The sequence below is a fragment of the Gobio gobio genome (genome assembly GCF_949357685.1).
Source record: "Gobio gobio genome assembly, chromosome: 11".
Lineage (NCBI taxonomy): Eukaryota > Metazoa > Chordata > Actinopteri > Cypriniformes > Gobionidae > Gobio > Gobio gobio.
In genome coordinates, this window is record NC_137104.1 from 20,878,099 (window position 1) to 20,893,133 (window position 15,035).

Below are 15,035 nucleotides of genomic sequence, written 5' to 3' on the forward strand. Positions count from 1 at the left end.
TAAAACAAAGATTGAAGGATTTTTGACACTCTAAAGACATATAAACTCACAGTCAATGCTTCCTGGATTTTAATTCAAAAATAAAAAAGTTGCAAGTGGTCAAACCAATTACATGATACATAAAATATAAACAATGAGCTGGTAAAGCTCATGCGCATGCGCGTTGTAGAATAAACAAACATGCGGTTGTTGAACACAGCCGCCATATTAAGCTTTACGTCGCCAAGATCGTTTCTGTTGTCTACATGGGCTTTTATTTTGAAAATTGTCTTTCGGCGTCGAAATTTCCTGTTTAGTTTTCTGACTTCATTTCAGTCTGCGAATTTTAGCTGTTAAAATTTTAGCTGTGTTTAAAACACACGGAGCAAAATAGAAAATATATAGTAACTGTTAGGTATGACCGAACTTAGACACATAAAAACAACGGACTTTTGTAAACGAGTTTGAGTGTTTTAGTTTGATGTTTTCGCTATTCCAGTGATGTGGATGAAGCTGGATTGATCTCCAGACATCATAAATGTGTTTGTGTTCTGTATGATTTTTGATTTCTTCTCACTAAATCACCCTCAAGTAAGTTCTTGTTGTTTAACAGATTAGTGTGTGGTGTCGTGAAGAGTGTGTTGGGCAGTCTGAACAAAAGAAGCGAACTACTTTACAACACTGTTATAAACATGCAATAACAGTGATCAGTTGCGCTACTGCTTTCTTCTAAATATGAATGCATGACGTTATATTATGAATGCATGACGAGAATATTCGTGAACATATTGTTTCTGTTGCGTATTTTTAATGTTAAATTAGATGTTTATTTGTAACTTAAGTGTCACAAAAAAATAACGGTTACATTTTATGGCTACACTTTATTTTAAGGTGTCATTGTTACAGTGTAATTATATATTTAAGTATTGAGTTAACTACATGTGCTTATTATAGGGTTTGGTTGAGGGTTAGTTGCATGTAATTATGCTTAATTTACTGTTATTACTATAGTAGTTACATTGTACTTACTCAAATAAGTTTGATTAACTAGTAACTACATGTACTTACTTTAGGGTTAGGGTTTAGTTTAGGGTTAGTTAACGTTACTTGTAATTTTGCACAATGTACAATTATTACTATAGTAAGTACATGTAGTTAGTAACATGTAACTACGTCACCATAAAATAAAGTGGGTTACACTTTACTTTAAGGTGTCACTGTTATAGTGTAATTATATATTTAAGTATTGAGTTAACTACACGTGCTTACTTTAGGGTTTGGTTGAGGGTTAGTTGCATGTAATTATGCTTAATTTAATGTTATTACTATAGTAGTTACATTGTACTTACGCAAATAAATTTGATTAACTAGTAACTACATGTACTTACTTTAGGGTTTAGTTTAGGGTTAGTTACTTGTAATTATGCATAATGTACTATTATTAGTATAGTAAATACATGTAGTACATGGGTTACACTTCATTTTAAGGTTACACTGTTACACTGTAATTATATATTTAAGCACTGAGTAATATTGATTAACTACATATACTTACTATATGGTTAGGGTAGGATTAGGGTTTGGTTCTGGGTTAGTTGCATGTAATTATGCATAATTTACTGTTATTACTATAGTAATGTAATATATGTAACAAGGACACTGTAAAATAAAGTGAGACCGTAAAGTGTTACCAAAGTAACATATTTATTAAGAAAGCTTATTGTTTGATGGAAATCAAATCCCTTAATTGAGTTATTAGCAGCAACAGGATATCATGATAATTAATTTGTAAGTGTGGATATTTGTTTTGTTTGTATTCATATATAATAATACCTTCTTCTTTTTTAGCTTCCTGTTGTAAAAACATGAATGGGGATGTGGTGAGTTTCCGTTTGCCCGGGCATGGAGACAACACCCTGGGTAACATGAATTGCCTGCGGACACAGCAGCACTTCTGTGATGTCACCATTGTGGCGGGAGGCAGGCGGATGTTCAGGGGCCATAAGGTTGTGCTGGCTGCATGCTCTGCGTTTCTTAGGGACCAGTTTCTCCTGAACCCATCATCAGAGCTACAGGTGAAGGGCCTCTCATATGATCATTGTCATCAGAAGCGAACCCTTTGATCTTCTGTATCAGTAGTGTTACTTTGGTCCTTCTTACTTTTTATGCAGTGGATCTAATAAATGAGTGTGCAAGCAGTTAGTGTACATTATTTTGATGCCATTCTTTCCATCCACCCATCCAAGGACACTACTCATAAAACCTACTTCAAATAAATTTTCATTTTTATTTGGGTTATAATAGCTGCTGCTTTGATAGACTGGTTGGGTTAAGTTAAATTGCATAACTTTTGGGATTTTTCTCTGAGGTGCTATCAAAACACTACTGCACCAAACTACTGCACTTTGGGCTAGGGGAGTGTCAGGAAACTTTTTTGAAATCAATAATTTTTAATGCAATTCTATTTTGCATTGCTAGTGATGCAGAATTTACACACCTTTAAAGGTGCAGTGTGTAATATTTAGGAGGATCTATTGACAGAGATGCAATTTAATATATATATATAATACATAACTATGTTTTCAGTGGTGTATAAAGACCTTACATAATGAACCGTTATGTTTTTATTACCTTGGAATGAGCCATTTCTATCTACATACACCACGGGCCCCCCAGGGCAGACCCCATTTTGCGCCGTCATGTTTCTACAGTAGCCCTAAACGGACAAACTGCTCTACAAAGCGCTAGCTACTCTGCTGTCTCTGACTATGACATCTTTGTCCTGTGTCGGCCAACGTAGCTTCTCTATCTGCTTCAAAAGGAAGGGGTGAGCGGTGGGCGCTTGCAATTCGCAACCTCACCACTAGATGTCATTAAATTTACATAAATTTACACAGTGCACCTTTAAAGTTGGTGCACTATCTATTTTCTAAATGCACTCAATCTTCCAATGAAACAACAGACTTCTCTCTGGTGATGTATGGCAAAGAAATGTTCAAGCATTTAGTCAAATTAAACCCGCCTCTTTACAATCTTACTTACAATCGACTGCAAGCTCACTTTTAGATTTGCCTCCATTCAATCAACAAACGATAAATAGAACCAGGTCCCTGCCTTACATTGTTTTTTCTATTCCATTCTGGTGTATGTGGATCTCTATATGGAAGAAAAGATCCATTGCCACTACCGCGTCTTTGCAACTTTCATTTTGGAAATCATTTGTTGTTTTAATTCTGTCAACAAATGCTCTCTCTATTCAGCAGGTGTCGATGTTGCACAGCTCAACAGTGGTGTGTGAACTCCTCCAGTCCTGCTACACGGGGATGCTGCAGTTCAGTGCCAAAGAGATTGTGAACTACCTGACCGCAGCCAGCTACCTGCAGATGGAGCATGTGGTGGAGAAATGCAGAGGAGCCCTGAGCCAGTACATGCAGCCCCGGAATCGCAGCCCACTTGTGAGTATTCCAACCTCAAACACTGGTCACCATTACAGGCCTTGTTTCTTTTTAATGTAATAGTTCATCCAGAAATAAAAATCCTGTCTTGGGGGAGACAATCTTTTCTGTACTTTTACATTAGGGCTGGGTATCGTTAAAACATTTTTGACATCGATACCGATACCGATACCTCGACTTCGATACCAGTTCCTGAACGATACATTTTCGATACCAATTTTACAAATATTATTTTTCCGTTTTAATATGATTACATTATCTAAAAAACGTTTATTTTTTCAGTTTGTTGACTTTTTTGACTCAAAGACTCATATAGGGTACTGGGGGGCAGAATATATGACTCGCACTCAAGTGCACGCATAAAGCTTGCCGCAAAAGTAGCCTAATGATTATGAATGTAAAAATAGTAAGGAGACATTCATTTTAATTGTTAATTCATAAACTAGTGTTTTCTGAGTCCGTGTCGGCTGCAAAGATGAAGTTGACGATGCTGACTCTGCAGTAGTGAGTCATCGCCGCAGTAGTGAACGTGCCTAGCGAGAGAAATGCACCTTTCATTTGGATTACATAATCAAAGTATTTGTTTTCGATTCAAATTGGTTAGTTTACAACAAGTAGACATTTCAAGCTTTCTATAGGCCTATTTCTCATGCCTGTGAGGCAAGTAGCCTATATGGTGAGTTTCGGTTCATTAATGTGACGCGCTGTAGTTCTTCTTGCAGTCGAATATGGAGCAACTTTCTGCTCTTAAGTTTAAGTTGAAGTCAAGTGTAAATCGATTTACACCTGGTATTAAAAGGTGTTTTCGTCAATCCGATAAATAAATACAGGTGTAAACAGGGTCTAAAGCATTTTGAGCTTGTCTACTTTCGACCACTTCCAGAAGTACCGTATTTTCCAGACGCTCCAGAGTATAAGTCGCATCAGTCAAAAAATGCGTCATGAAGAGGAAAAAAACATATATAAGTCCCAATGGACTATAAGTCGCATTATACTGGACTATAACGTCGGCTTCACAATGCGCGCGCAATGTGCATTCACATTGGCGGCGTTTGTCTCGTGCAGCTGAGCCTCTCTCGGCATAGCGTTCAGCGTTGTTCAAGCACCCATCTGTGGACTCGTTCCTCCAGCTCTGGCCATCTTGCTTTCAGTCTGCGATTTTCTTTCTTTGTTTTCTTCATTACAGTTAAAGTAACCTTTGCTTTTCACCAGTCCCTCACAAGTTTCTCACTCACTCCAAACTTTCTTTCTGCTGCTCGATTACCGTTTTCGGCTGCATATTTTACTAACGTTACCTGCAGTTTGTAATTTGCAGAATAGGATTTTCTTTTTGGGGGGCATTTTGTTTGTGTTCAGTCTTTCTCAGTTGTCTTTAAAGGGTTAGTTCACCCAAAAATGAAAATTCTGTCATTAATTACTTACCCTCAAGTCGTTCGACACCCGTAAGACCTCCGTTCGTCTTCGGAACACAAATGAAGATATTTTAGTTGAAATCTGATGGCTCTGAAAGGCCTCCATTGGCACAATGCACGGTTCACTCTCAAGACCCTTAAAAGGTACTAAAGACGTCGTTACAAAGTCCATCTCACTACAGTGGTTCTACAATAACTTTATGAATCGGCGAGAATAGTTTTTGTGCGCAAAAAAACCCTAAATAACGACTTATATAGTGATGACGATTTCAAAACACGGCCTCATGAAGCTTCGAAGCATTATGAATCAGTGAGTCGAATCATGATTCGGATCGCGTGTCAAACTGCCAAACTGCTGAAATTTGGCGATCCAAACTGCTCATTCGACTCACTGATTCATAACGCTTCGAAGCTTCATGAGGCCGTGTTTTGAAATTGTCATCACTATATAAGTCGTTATTTAGGGTTTTTTTGCACACAAAAACTATTCTCGCAGATTCATAAAGTTATTTTAGAACCACTGTAGTGAGATGGACTTTGTAACGACGGCTTTAGTACCTTTTAAGGGTCTTGAGAGTGAACCGTGCATTGTGCCAATGGAGGCCTTTCAGAGCCATCAGATTTCAACTCAAATATCTTCATTTGTGTTCCGAAGACGAACGGAGGTCTTACGGGTGTCGAACGACATGAGGGTAAGTAATTAATGACAGAATTTTCATTTTTGGGTGAACTAACCCTTTAAGTTAATATTTCAGTTAACAGGTTTTCAGTTGTTTTCAGTAAATTTTTTCAGGGGTGGGCTACAGGAGCAGCATAGAGCGCCCTCGCGCGGCTGTAGACGTAGCTAAATGTTTATTCTTGTCAGTCAGTATGAATTAATTTTGATATATAAGTCGCACCTGACTATAAGTCGCAGGACCAGCCAAACTATGAAAAAAGGTGCGACTTATAGTCCGGAATATACGGTAGTTGGAAAAGCATTCGACCAGATTGCTATTGTGGTGTAGACGATCATTGTGTCGAATGTGTTCAAATAGCCGCAAATGACCGCCTACTCTTTGCCTGCTGACCTAACATTATGGGAAGCGCGCTAGCCAGACGGGATTTAAACTTTGTCGGCTGAAGACCTAAGTTTAGTTTGAAAACGAAAAACGTACCATGCTCAATGTTTTCTTACCATTCCTGATTTCTAACACACACTCACCGCATTTTCCATGGTCTTGCGGCTTTGAGAGCAGAATCTGAAGCTGCTGCTCTCCGTACATTTTTCTATCGCTTCCTTTCACGTTCATATGTAAATTGCACAGGCTTATTTTGTCCATTAGATTAAAAGTTCTGAAAAAAAAACATACATTTGCCCACACGTAGAACCCTTCTCTCGAACAAATCAGGACAGAAGTGGTTGAAAGTGGACAAAATTGACAGATTAAAACACCAAGTGTAAACGGCTACTTGTCTCCCTCGTCTACTATACGATCGACCAAAACGCATCTTAATACCAGGTGTAAACTGGGCGAAAGTGCATTGGTAAAGGTTGTGGAGTGGTTAAATGCTTGCAGAAGAGGCTGTTTCAGCTGTTTCTTGAAAGTTTTCAGCAGCTCGGGTGGAGGTTGGCAGCTCATTACACCAGATAGGATCAGAGACGGTGAAGGTTTTGGAGAGTGACTTTGTGCTGTAGGGGAAGGCCAATAGACTAGATATGATTAATGAAGTCCAGTAGTCAAGAGATGCAATGAATTAAAGAAAATTTTAAGAGAATAATTTGGAGGTTCATCAGCAGAAGTCAGCTTCAACACTCAGCAAGGAGTTCGTAGGCCTCTCTGCGTACACACGCATTCTCTTGACTATAAGTAGCATTGCTCCTACATGTCTAGTCTACTAACTCTCATTCAGAGTATTAGTAGACTGGTAGGGTTAGGGTTAGAGTAAGTTGACTTGCAAATGTACTTGCAAAGTTACTTATAGTCAACAGAATGTTCAAAAGGGTCCATCACAATAAAGTGTTACCGAAAATTCACCCTATGTATTTTCTAAATGCACTCGATCTTCCAATGAAACGACAGACTTCTGTCTGGTGATGTATGCCAAAAATGTATGTTTTCAAGCACTTAGTCCAATTAAACCCGCCCCTTTCTTACAATCGACTGCAAGCACATTTAGATCTGCCTCCATTCAATCAACAAATAGATAAATATTGATTAATAACTAATTACAAATCACTCAAAGGATATACATTGAAGCGGCAGTTGCCACTCATTCAGTGACCATAGCTGGCGGGTGGGACACACTTGTAAGAGTGAATTGAGGTAGAATGAAGGTGATGTTCCAGTAGCAGTCCTGAAAGCCAGCACCAAAACCTTAAATTTGATTCTGGCCACAACTGGGAGCCAGTGAAGTGAGATCCTGGGTGTGACGTGGGTCCTCTTTGGCTGATTGAAGACCAGACGTGACGGTGCTGCCACATTCGGGATCATCTGCTGAGGCACTCTACAGCTCTTACAGACAAAATGCTTCTCAAAATATCTGCAAAAGAGCTGTCATGCTTTAAAAAAGGACTAGTAAATAACACTGTACAACACAATTAAAAGGTGTTCATTCAACTTGAGATTTGTATTCCAAGTCTTAGTTTTGTGTAAGAAACAGACTGAAATTCAAGATGTTAGTATTTGACAATAGTGGCTTTCGCACCGGTTAGTTCCGGGTAGGAACTGTTATAGTTACTAGTCACCAGTAGGTCCCCCAAGAACTAAATGTTCCCCTTGGTCCATTTTCCTGGTTGCATGCGCACCAGCAGTGGAAACTCTGAAATGCCATAAGCTGGACGACAGCGACGTCATTTTATCGTGGCATTCAACAACTGGATTATGGAGGACACATGATCGGAGTTGTGTTTTTGTTGTGTGTTGTGGGCTTTGTGATATTGGAGATGGAATGTAGATGTATAAGTTATGCGATTGAAAGGGCAAAAAGGAGGGCTAATAGACAAAATCTCCTATGACAACTTACAGTGCTACACTTCCTTGAAAAAAGAACACAATGCCACGGACAAAGACGACAGGTTAATGCTATCTATTGCTGTTTTCTATGTTCGTCCAGTTAGTTTGTGACGTAACTATATGTACACTGTTTTTACACGGCTTTTTAAAAATGGCGGGTACCTGTGTTTCGTAAAGCATTCGTCATTGGTAGTTCCTGTGGTGCTGGGTTAGACCCTACTCTAAAGTAGGATCTAAAAAATCGTTCCCAGTTCCTGCTGTGTGAACACACCAAAAAGCTGGTACTTCCGCCAAGTTATGGCAACTATGAAAACGTTCCTCCGGTGCGAAAGCCCCTCATATTGTCCTTAACTGTTTTCTGCAGTAGTTCTTGTATGTTTTCAGAACAACTGAAATGACCACTTTTATCGTACTTCTTGTTGTTGGAACTTGACAGCCCATGGTGATTGTTTGATTCTTTGATGCTAAAGATAAACTTTTGTGTTCAACAGAAGTTTGGAATGACATGAGGGTCGACATGAGAGTAAATGATAACAGCATTTTTATTTTTGGCTGAACTATCTAATTATTATACCGCAATTTAAAAATAAAGTGCAACATTGCAATTCTTTCTCACTCCTTTTCCACTTTGTTCTTGTTCATTCATTGTCTGTTCCTCTCACAATCTATTCAGACTGTTAAATCAGAAGACCCTCAGTCTATGCCAATGATTGTCAGTGGAAGTACCCATTCACTGGGATCTATTTCATCTCCTTCTGATACTGCATCGCTGCATCCTCACAGTTCAGGGAAGGAGCTCCATGCTGCTGATGCTGAACTCTCCAACATCCCTCTCAAAGATGACAGTGATTTGACCATGCACCATGTAAATATCTGTTGGATTTACTTCAGAAGCTAATAGATTACATCAAATGTCAGGATTTTAAAATGTAGATTTAATCTCAAAGGAAAATACAGAAGGACCGTTCACACTGACAGCCCTATCACTAGAATTTGTCAAGTGTTGATTGATATTAGTGGTTGTAGTAGTCGTCCCTGCTGATGGATAGTCGAATATGAAACACGTTTCCATGATTTGGCCCTGAAAGATGCCATGAATATTTCAATTAATTAATTCAATGAATATTTTTGAGCAAAAAATATATATTTTTTGAATTCTTCAGAGTTTTGAAGAGCGAGACCTGGTTGAGTTGGTTTAGTAGTGTGTTTAAACTCACAGTCATTTCCAAAAGCGGTTAACTAATCACCACACACTAGTCTAGCCGACTAATCAGAGCACAAAGGGTTAGTTCACTCAAAAATGAAAATTAGCCCATGATTTACTCACCCTCAAGTCATCCTAGGTGTATATGACATTATATTTCAGACAAATTAAAAAAGTACTGGCTAATCCAAGCATTATAATGGCAGTGAATTGCTGTCTCATTTATGAAGTCCATAAAAGTGCATCTATCCATCATATAACTGCTCCACATGGCTCCGGGGTGTTAATAAAGGCCTTCTGAAGCGAAGTGGCACGGTTGTGTAAGAAAAATATCCATATTTAAAACTTTATAGACTAAAATAACTGGCTTCCGGCGGAAAGCCGTACGCAATTCAATTTACGGCAAAAGAGTATCCCCTGACGCGATGTATAGAAGCATTGCAAGCTTTGATGCCTCTCGCAGATAAGGCTGGGCTTATAATGCTTGGATTAACCAGGACTTTTTTAATATAACTTTTTTAATGATTTTATCCGTCTGAAAGAAGAATGTCATATACACCTAAGATGACTTTAGGGTGAGTAAATCATGGGATAATTTTCATTTAATTTTACATCGCCTGCAAATTCATGACAAATTGTGTATATTCACAATAAAGCCCAGCCCTATTTGGTAGTTGACACAACTGCCTCAGTTACATATATTTGCATAAAGACTCATCGGCAACAGTTATGTCGCATCACTTTGCTCAAATTAATGACTTTTGTTTGTTGCATATTACTGTCAGTTTGAACATTTGAATCAAGATCAGCTCTTATTTTGGTAGTTTGCTTGTTTGCATCTAACAAATTCAACTAATTTATGTTTTCACCATGACAGGTTAGAGGATCAGATGCATCTGGCCACTTTGAGGGAGAGGACGGGCATGGAAGTGATGTCTTTCAGGTGCACATCAATGATGAACATCAAGACCCAGAGAAGTCCCCCGGTACTGGGGAGGAAGACAGAGAAGCTGTTGTTGTATTAGATGACCACTGTCAGCTGGACACAGGCATAGACGAGCCCAATATGGACGGGCGAGCCAAAGGCCTTCGAGGGCCGGGCCGCATGTGGAAACGCCGGCACGGAGAGAACAGGGGAGGCAGAGGAAGAGGCTTTAAACACAGGAAGCGGTACACCTTCAAGGACCGCAAGCTCTTGGGTAACTATCAGGAGGCTTGGCGCTTTCCAACCCCAGATGAGATTATGGGTAGTTTTGGAACGGACTTTGGGGCCAGTTACCTGTCCAATCAGCATCTTCCCGACGGTACTGTCCGCATTGACTACAGGGCTGGAGAGGGACAAGGAGAAGAGATCGGCTCTGATGGAGCTGCTGCACACTTCGGTGTGGAAGCTTCCAGCAGGGAAGAAGGAATGGGAGTTGGGGCGCCTTCAAATGAGCGTGGAGCTGCTGACGAGTCTGTGGCAGTGGTGGGATCCACGTCTTGCGTAACGGGACCAGTAGTGTGCGAGCATTGCGGTTTAGCATTTTCCTCAACACAGGATTTAGCCATGCATTCCCTGTCATCGCACCGGCTTTATGTGTGTCCATGCTGTGGGAAGCACTTCAGCCACTCCAGTAACCTCAACCGTCACATGATCGTCCATCGCGGCTCTTCAAAGCTCCACTGCTGCCCCCTGTGCCACAAGACCTTCACTCAGAAGTCAACACTGTGCGACCACATGAACCTGCACAGCGGAGAGCGCCCACATGTATGCGCATACTGCCATGTCAGCTTTGCCCACAAGCCTGCTCTACGCCGCCACCTGAAGGAGCAACATGGAAGGACCACAGCCCAAAACTACCTGGAGATGCAGCGAAACAATGAGGGCAGTGTTGGGGGAGGAGTTTAGATCACATTTAACCATCGGTAGGTTGTTACAATGAAATCAAAATTAACCTTATTTACTTTCTTAATACACATTTCTAGGCTTATTGTGCATAATTTATCAGTGCACATTAGAAAAAAAAAATGTTTGTCTTCGTAATCAGTATACACTATATTGCCAAAAGTATTCCGACACCCCTCCAAATCATTGAATTTATGTGTTCCAATTATGTCCATGGCCACAGGTGTATAAAATCAAGCACCTAGGCATGCAGACTGCTTCTACAAACATTTGTGAAAGAATGGGTCGCTCTCAGGAGCTCAGTGAATTCAAGCGTGGTACTGTGATAGGTTGCCACCTATGGAATAAGCCCATTCGTGAAATTTCCTCACTACTAAATATTCTACGGTCAACTGTTAGTGGTATTATAATAACGTGGAAGCAATTAGGAACAACAGGTAACTTTCTGCAGAGTCAATAGCTACAGACCTCCAAACTTCGTGTGGCCTTCAGATTAGCTCAAAAACAGCATGTACAGAGCTTCATGGAATGGGTTTCCATGGCCGAGCAGCTGCATCCAAGCCTTGCATCACCAAGTGCAATGCAAATCGTTGGATGCAGTGGGGTAAAGCATGCGGCCACTGGACTCTAGAGCAGTGGAGACGTGTTCTCTGGAGTGACAAATCACACTTCTCTGTCTGGCAATGTGATGGACGAGTCTGGGTTAACTGCCAATCTTACCATACCAAGACATTTTGGACAGTTTAATACTCCCAACTTTGTGGGAACAGTTTGGGGATAGCCCCTTCCTGTTCCAACTAGGGGTGGGGATTTAGGATTTACATAGTCGAATCAGAATTGTCAAGTCTCGCCTATAGTCGGCTGATAGTCGAATCGCACGCGTGTGGTGGGGGATGAACATTAGTAAAACGATCCCTCATAAAATTTTAAAGCCACGATGTACAGAACATCACACAAAGATATAGAAGAAAATGTATAAAAACATTTTGGATAAATAAACCAAATCTAATTAAATCGGCTAAATTGCCTGTGAGAGCGCTCCTCCTATCGAAGCATCAAATCTTCGACTATTGGTTCACCCCTAGTTCCAACATGACTGCGCACCAGTGCATAAAGCAAGGTCCATAAAGACATGGATGAGCGGGTTTGGTGTGGAGGAACTTGACTGGCCTGCACAGAGTCATGACCTCAACCCGATACACCTTTGGGATGAATTAGAGGGGAGACTGTGAGCCAGGCCGTCCAACATCAGTTTCTGACTTCACAAATGTGCTTCTAGAAGAATGGTCAAAAATTCCCATAAATACACTCCTAAACCTTGTGGAAAGCCTTCCCAGAAGAGTTGAAGCTGTTAAAGCGGCAAAGGGTGGGCCAACTCCATATTAAACCCTACGGATTAAGAATGGGATGTCATTAAAGTTAATGTGCATGTAAAGGCAGGCGTACCAAAGCGTTTGGCAATATAGTGTATATTAACTTAATGGTTGCTTCAATTTTTTTTATAATTGTCATTGTGCAGGCCAAACACTGCCAAAGCATTTGCTCTTTAGCCTGGAGGAACTGAATGATAGTGCTCTTAAGACCAGTTTACACTGCACCGACAGACACTGACCAAGGGCAACAGGCATTTCACTGGGTTTTTTGTCATTGGTCGGCACTTGTTTTCACATAGTGAACGTTTGCGCATATTGGCATATGTCGGGTAGGAGAATGTCTGAGAAGTGACGTACTGTCACCTGTGGATTGCCCCCGTTGGACGGCGTCTGTCAGTGCAGTGTGAATTGGCCTTTATATTCACTTTTAGGGACAGTTTACCCAAAAATGAAAAATCTGCAATTTTCTACAATTCCATTATGTCAGGTGTCTCCAACCTTATTTCATTTGAGAGCTACTTTTTAAAAATCAAAGTGGCTGAGAGCTACTCATGTTATACAATAATTAAATCTCCTAAATAATGTATCATCACTCTCAAATTAACAATGGACAATGAAAATAGTGTTTTTTTTTCCCTTTTCTTTGCTTGAACGCTGTCTTTACTCTTCCTGATGCAAACAAGCTGTGTAGTCAAATGAGCGCGATGACGCTGGTTGAAACTTCGACATCCTATTGTTGGTTATTTTTTAATATTGTAATTACGTAATTATATGTAGATACATGTTCATTAATAAATAACCTTACGGCCGATATGTCAAATAAATACTACTCATCCTCAAACAGTTGATGGGCCCCATTGTCTTCCATAGTATTGTTTTCCCATATTATGGAAGTCAATGGGGCCCATCAACTGTTTGGTTACCCATATTTTTCAAACTATCTTCTTTTGTGCTCACTGCTCAGCAGAAGCAAGAAATTCATACAGGTTTGGAACAACTTAAGGGTAAGTACACGATTTGACACATTTTTTTGGGGGGTGAAATATCCTTTTACATCAGGCCATGAGCAACGTGTTGGAGACCCCTACCTTTTGTTGTTACAAACCTGTATAATTTTTTGCTGTGGAACATAGAATATATTTAGAAAAGTGTCCTGGTGTTTTTTATTTGTCCAAACATTTAAAATCTGTGAGGTCCAATACTGATTGAACCTCAAGGCAGGCAGAATTTCCCATTTTGGGTGAACTACCAGTTTATACCACATGAGAGCACAAATACAACAGTTCTGTTTCTCTTTACAGGTTAAAGTTGACTTACTACAAGTGAGCAGACAATAATGGACACCAATGGAAGGTCTAGCATTTCTATGGTTTGTAAGAGTGATAAACATGTTATTACAAACAAAATGTTCATAAATTAGTTCTGTGGCGTGATAAGGAAAGTACAAAAACGTGTTTGTCATTTTTGCTGTAGTGCAATTTTAGTGTCTGTATGTCGCTAATTCCATGAAAGCCTTATTAAAAAGCTTTTGTTCCAACTGTCATTTTCTTGCTGTGAATTAATATTACAGTGCTGGGGCCCGTTTCAATGAGGAGGTTCAACCAACTCTAAGTTTAAACTTGAACTCTGAGTTGACTTACCCTGAGATGGGAAACTCAGAGTTTTGGGTTTCAGAACAGCTGAATTGAGGTAGTTCAATCAACTCTGAGTAGACCGACTCTGAGTAAAGCACATGCACCCCAACTATGAAAAGCCACGATCAATGGAGCTCCGAAATTATGATTCACCATGGACATGGACATGGAGCACCCAACAAAAAGACGTTTGCATACTTCCGGGTCAATATGCAAGTTTAATGCGTAGTTTGTTTAATTAAGTTTAATTTTCATGGTATCCTAAAGGCAAAAAAAGATTGTGGCAGCAGCTAAAAATGAAAAATAAAAACATAATTCAATCAGGTAAAGCTTTAAGCATAAAAGGTTCATGGGTGTAGGTTTAATGACTTTACAAACATTTGACATATTAAATATCTTTCAGTGTCCAGGTGCTTTCCCCACATAGACCCTTTTCACAGACTTTGACCGTTTTAACGGTTATCAATAACGTAAATCCTGCAACGTTTTTGTATTTTTTGTATTTTTTTAAATCTATGTACATTTATAACAGTAATACTTTGTATTATATTACTTTTGCATCAAATTACAAAAAACAAGTTACCGCTGCTGTGAGGGTGTTTCTAATACAGTGTCTATGGGAGTGATGGTAAAAAAAAAAAATATTTCTCTTTTTTCATTTCTATTATCAATCTCACTATTTTTTCCCTCTTTTTGAAAGTTGTGAAATCACTATTGTGGAGTTTTTCCTTTTGCTATTTGAGCAAATGGGGACACAAGAATATATTTAATGTATACTCTCATTCACCGCTTTATAAGTTAACCCAACTATGACGACTTCTGCTCTGAGAAACCCGGAAATGTGAAAAGGGTCTATGTTCTCTGATCCCACCTGTTACATTTATTAATCAGGGTAATGACATTAACATTTTACTTCTGCTCAGGCAAGCACCACTGGCAGATGAAGAGGAGATGGAGGAAGATATTAGAATCCAACAGGAAAAAGAATAAAGTATTTGTAGGAAATAAATGTATTTAACAGCTGTGGTGGTGGTTATGGCATATATCTCTTACTACCATCTGGCAGCATCCTTCCATCCCATACAGTAATCCGT

At 39.6% G+C, this 15,035-nt stretch overlaps 1 protein-coding gene across 4 annotated transcripts; it reads left to right on the top strand.

The window, feature by feature from the left end:
- The first annotated feature begins 269 nt into the window (after positions 1-269).
- Positions 270-13,849, top strand: LOC307134446 (zinc finger and BTB domain-containing protein 12-like). 4 transcript variants are annotated; one of them, XM_079830193.1, is made up of 6 exons: positions 270-570; positions 1,828-2,054; positions 3,243-3,434; positions 8,516-8,707; positions 9,924-10,954; positions 13,609-13,849. In XM_079830193.1, exons 2-5 carry the CDS (start codon positions 1,845-1,847, stop codon positions 10,935-10,937), a joined length of 1,608 nt encoding a protein of 535 aa, XP_079686319.1. In that variant the 5' UTR covers positions 270-570; positions 1,828-1,844; the 3' UTR covers positions 10,938-10,954; positions 13,609-13,849. The 4 variants fall into 4 exon arrangements, with proteins under 4 accessions (XP_079686319.1, XP_079686321.1, XP_079686318.1 ...); XM_079830192.1 differs by having other exon boundaries at positions 432-570; positions 3,240-3,434; XM_079830195.1 differs by lacking the exon at positions 8,516-8,707 and having other exon boundaries at positions 275-570.
- Positions 13,850-15,035: the final 1,186 nt, after the last annotated feature.

Bases quoted from the DNA above. Each gene is read 5' to 3' on its own strand.
- LOC307134446 (XM_079830192.1), top strand. From the start codon at position 1,845: ATGAATGGGGATGTGGTGAGTTTCCGTTTGCCCGGGCATGGAGACAAC. The intron at 2,055-3,239 runs GTGAAGGGCCTC...CTCTCTATTCAG, and splicing joins ACCCATCATCAGAGCTACAG to CAGGTGTCGATGTTGCACAG. The intron at 8,708-9,923 runs GTAAATATCTGT...TCACCATGACAG, and splicing joins GTGATTTGACCATGCACCAT to GTTAGAGGATCAGATGCATC.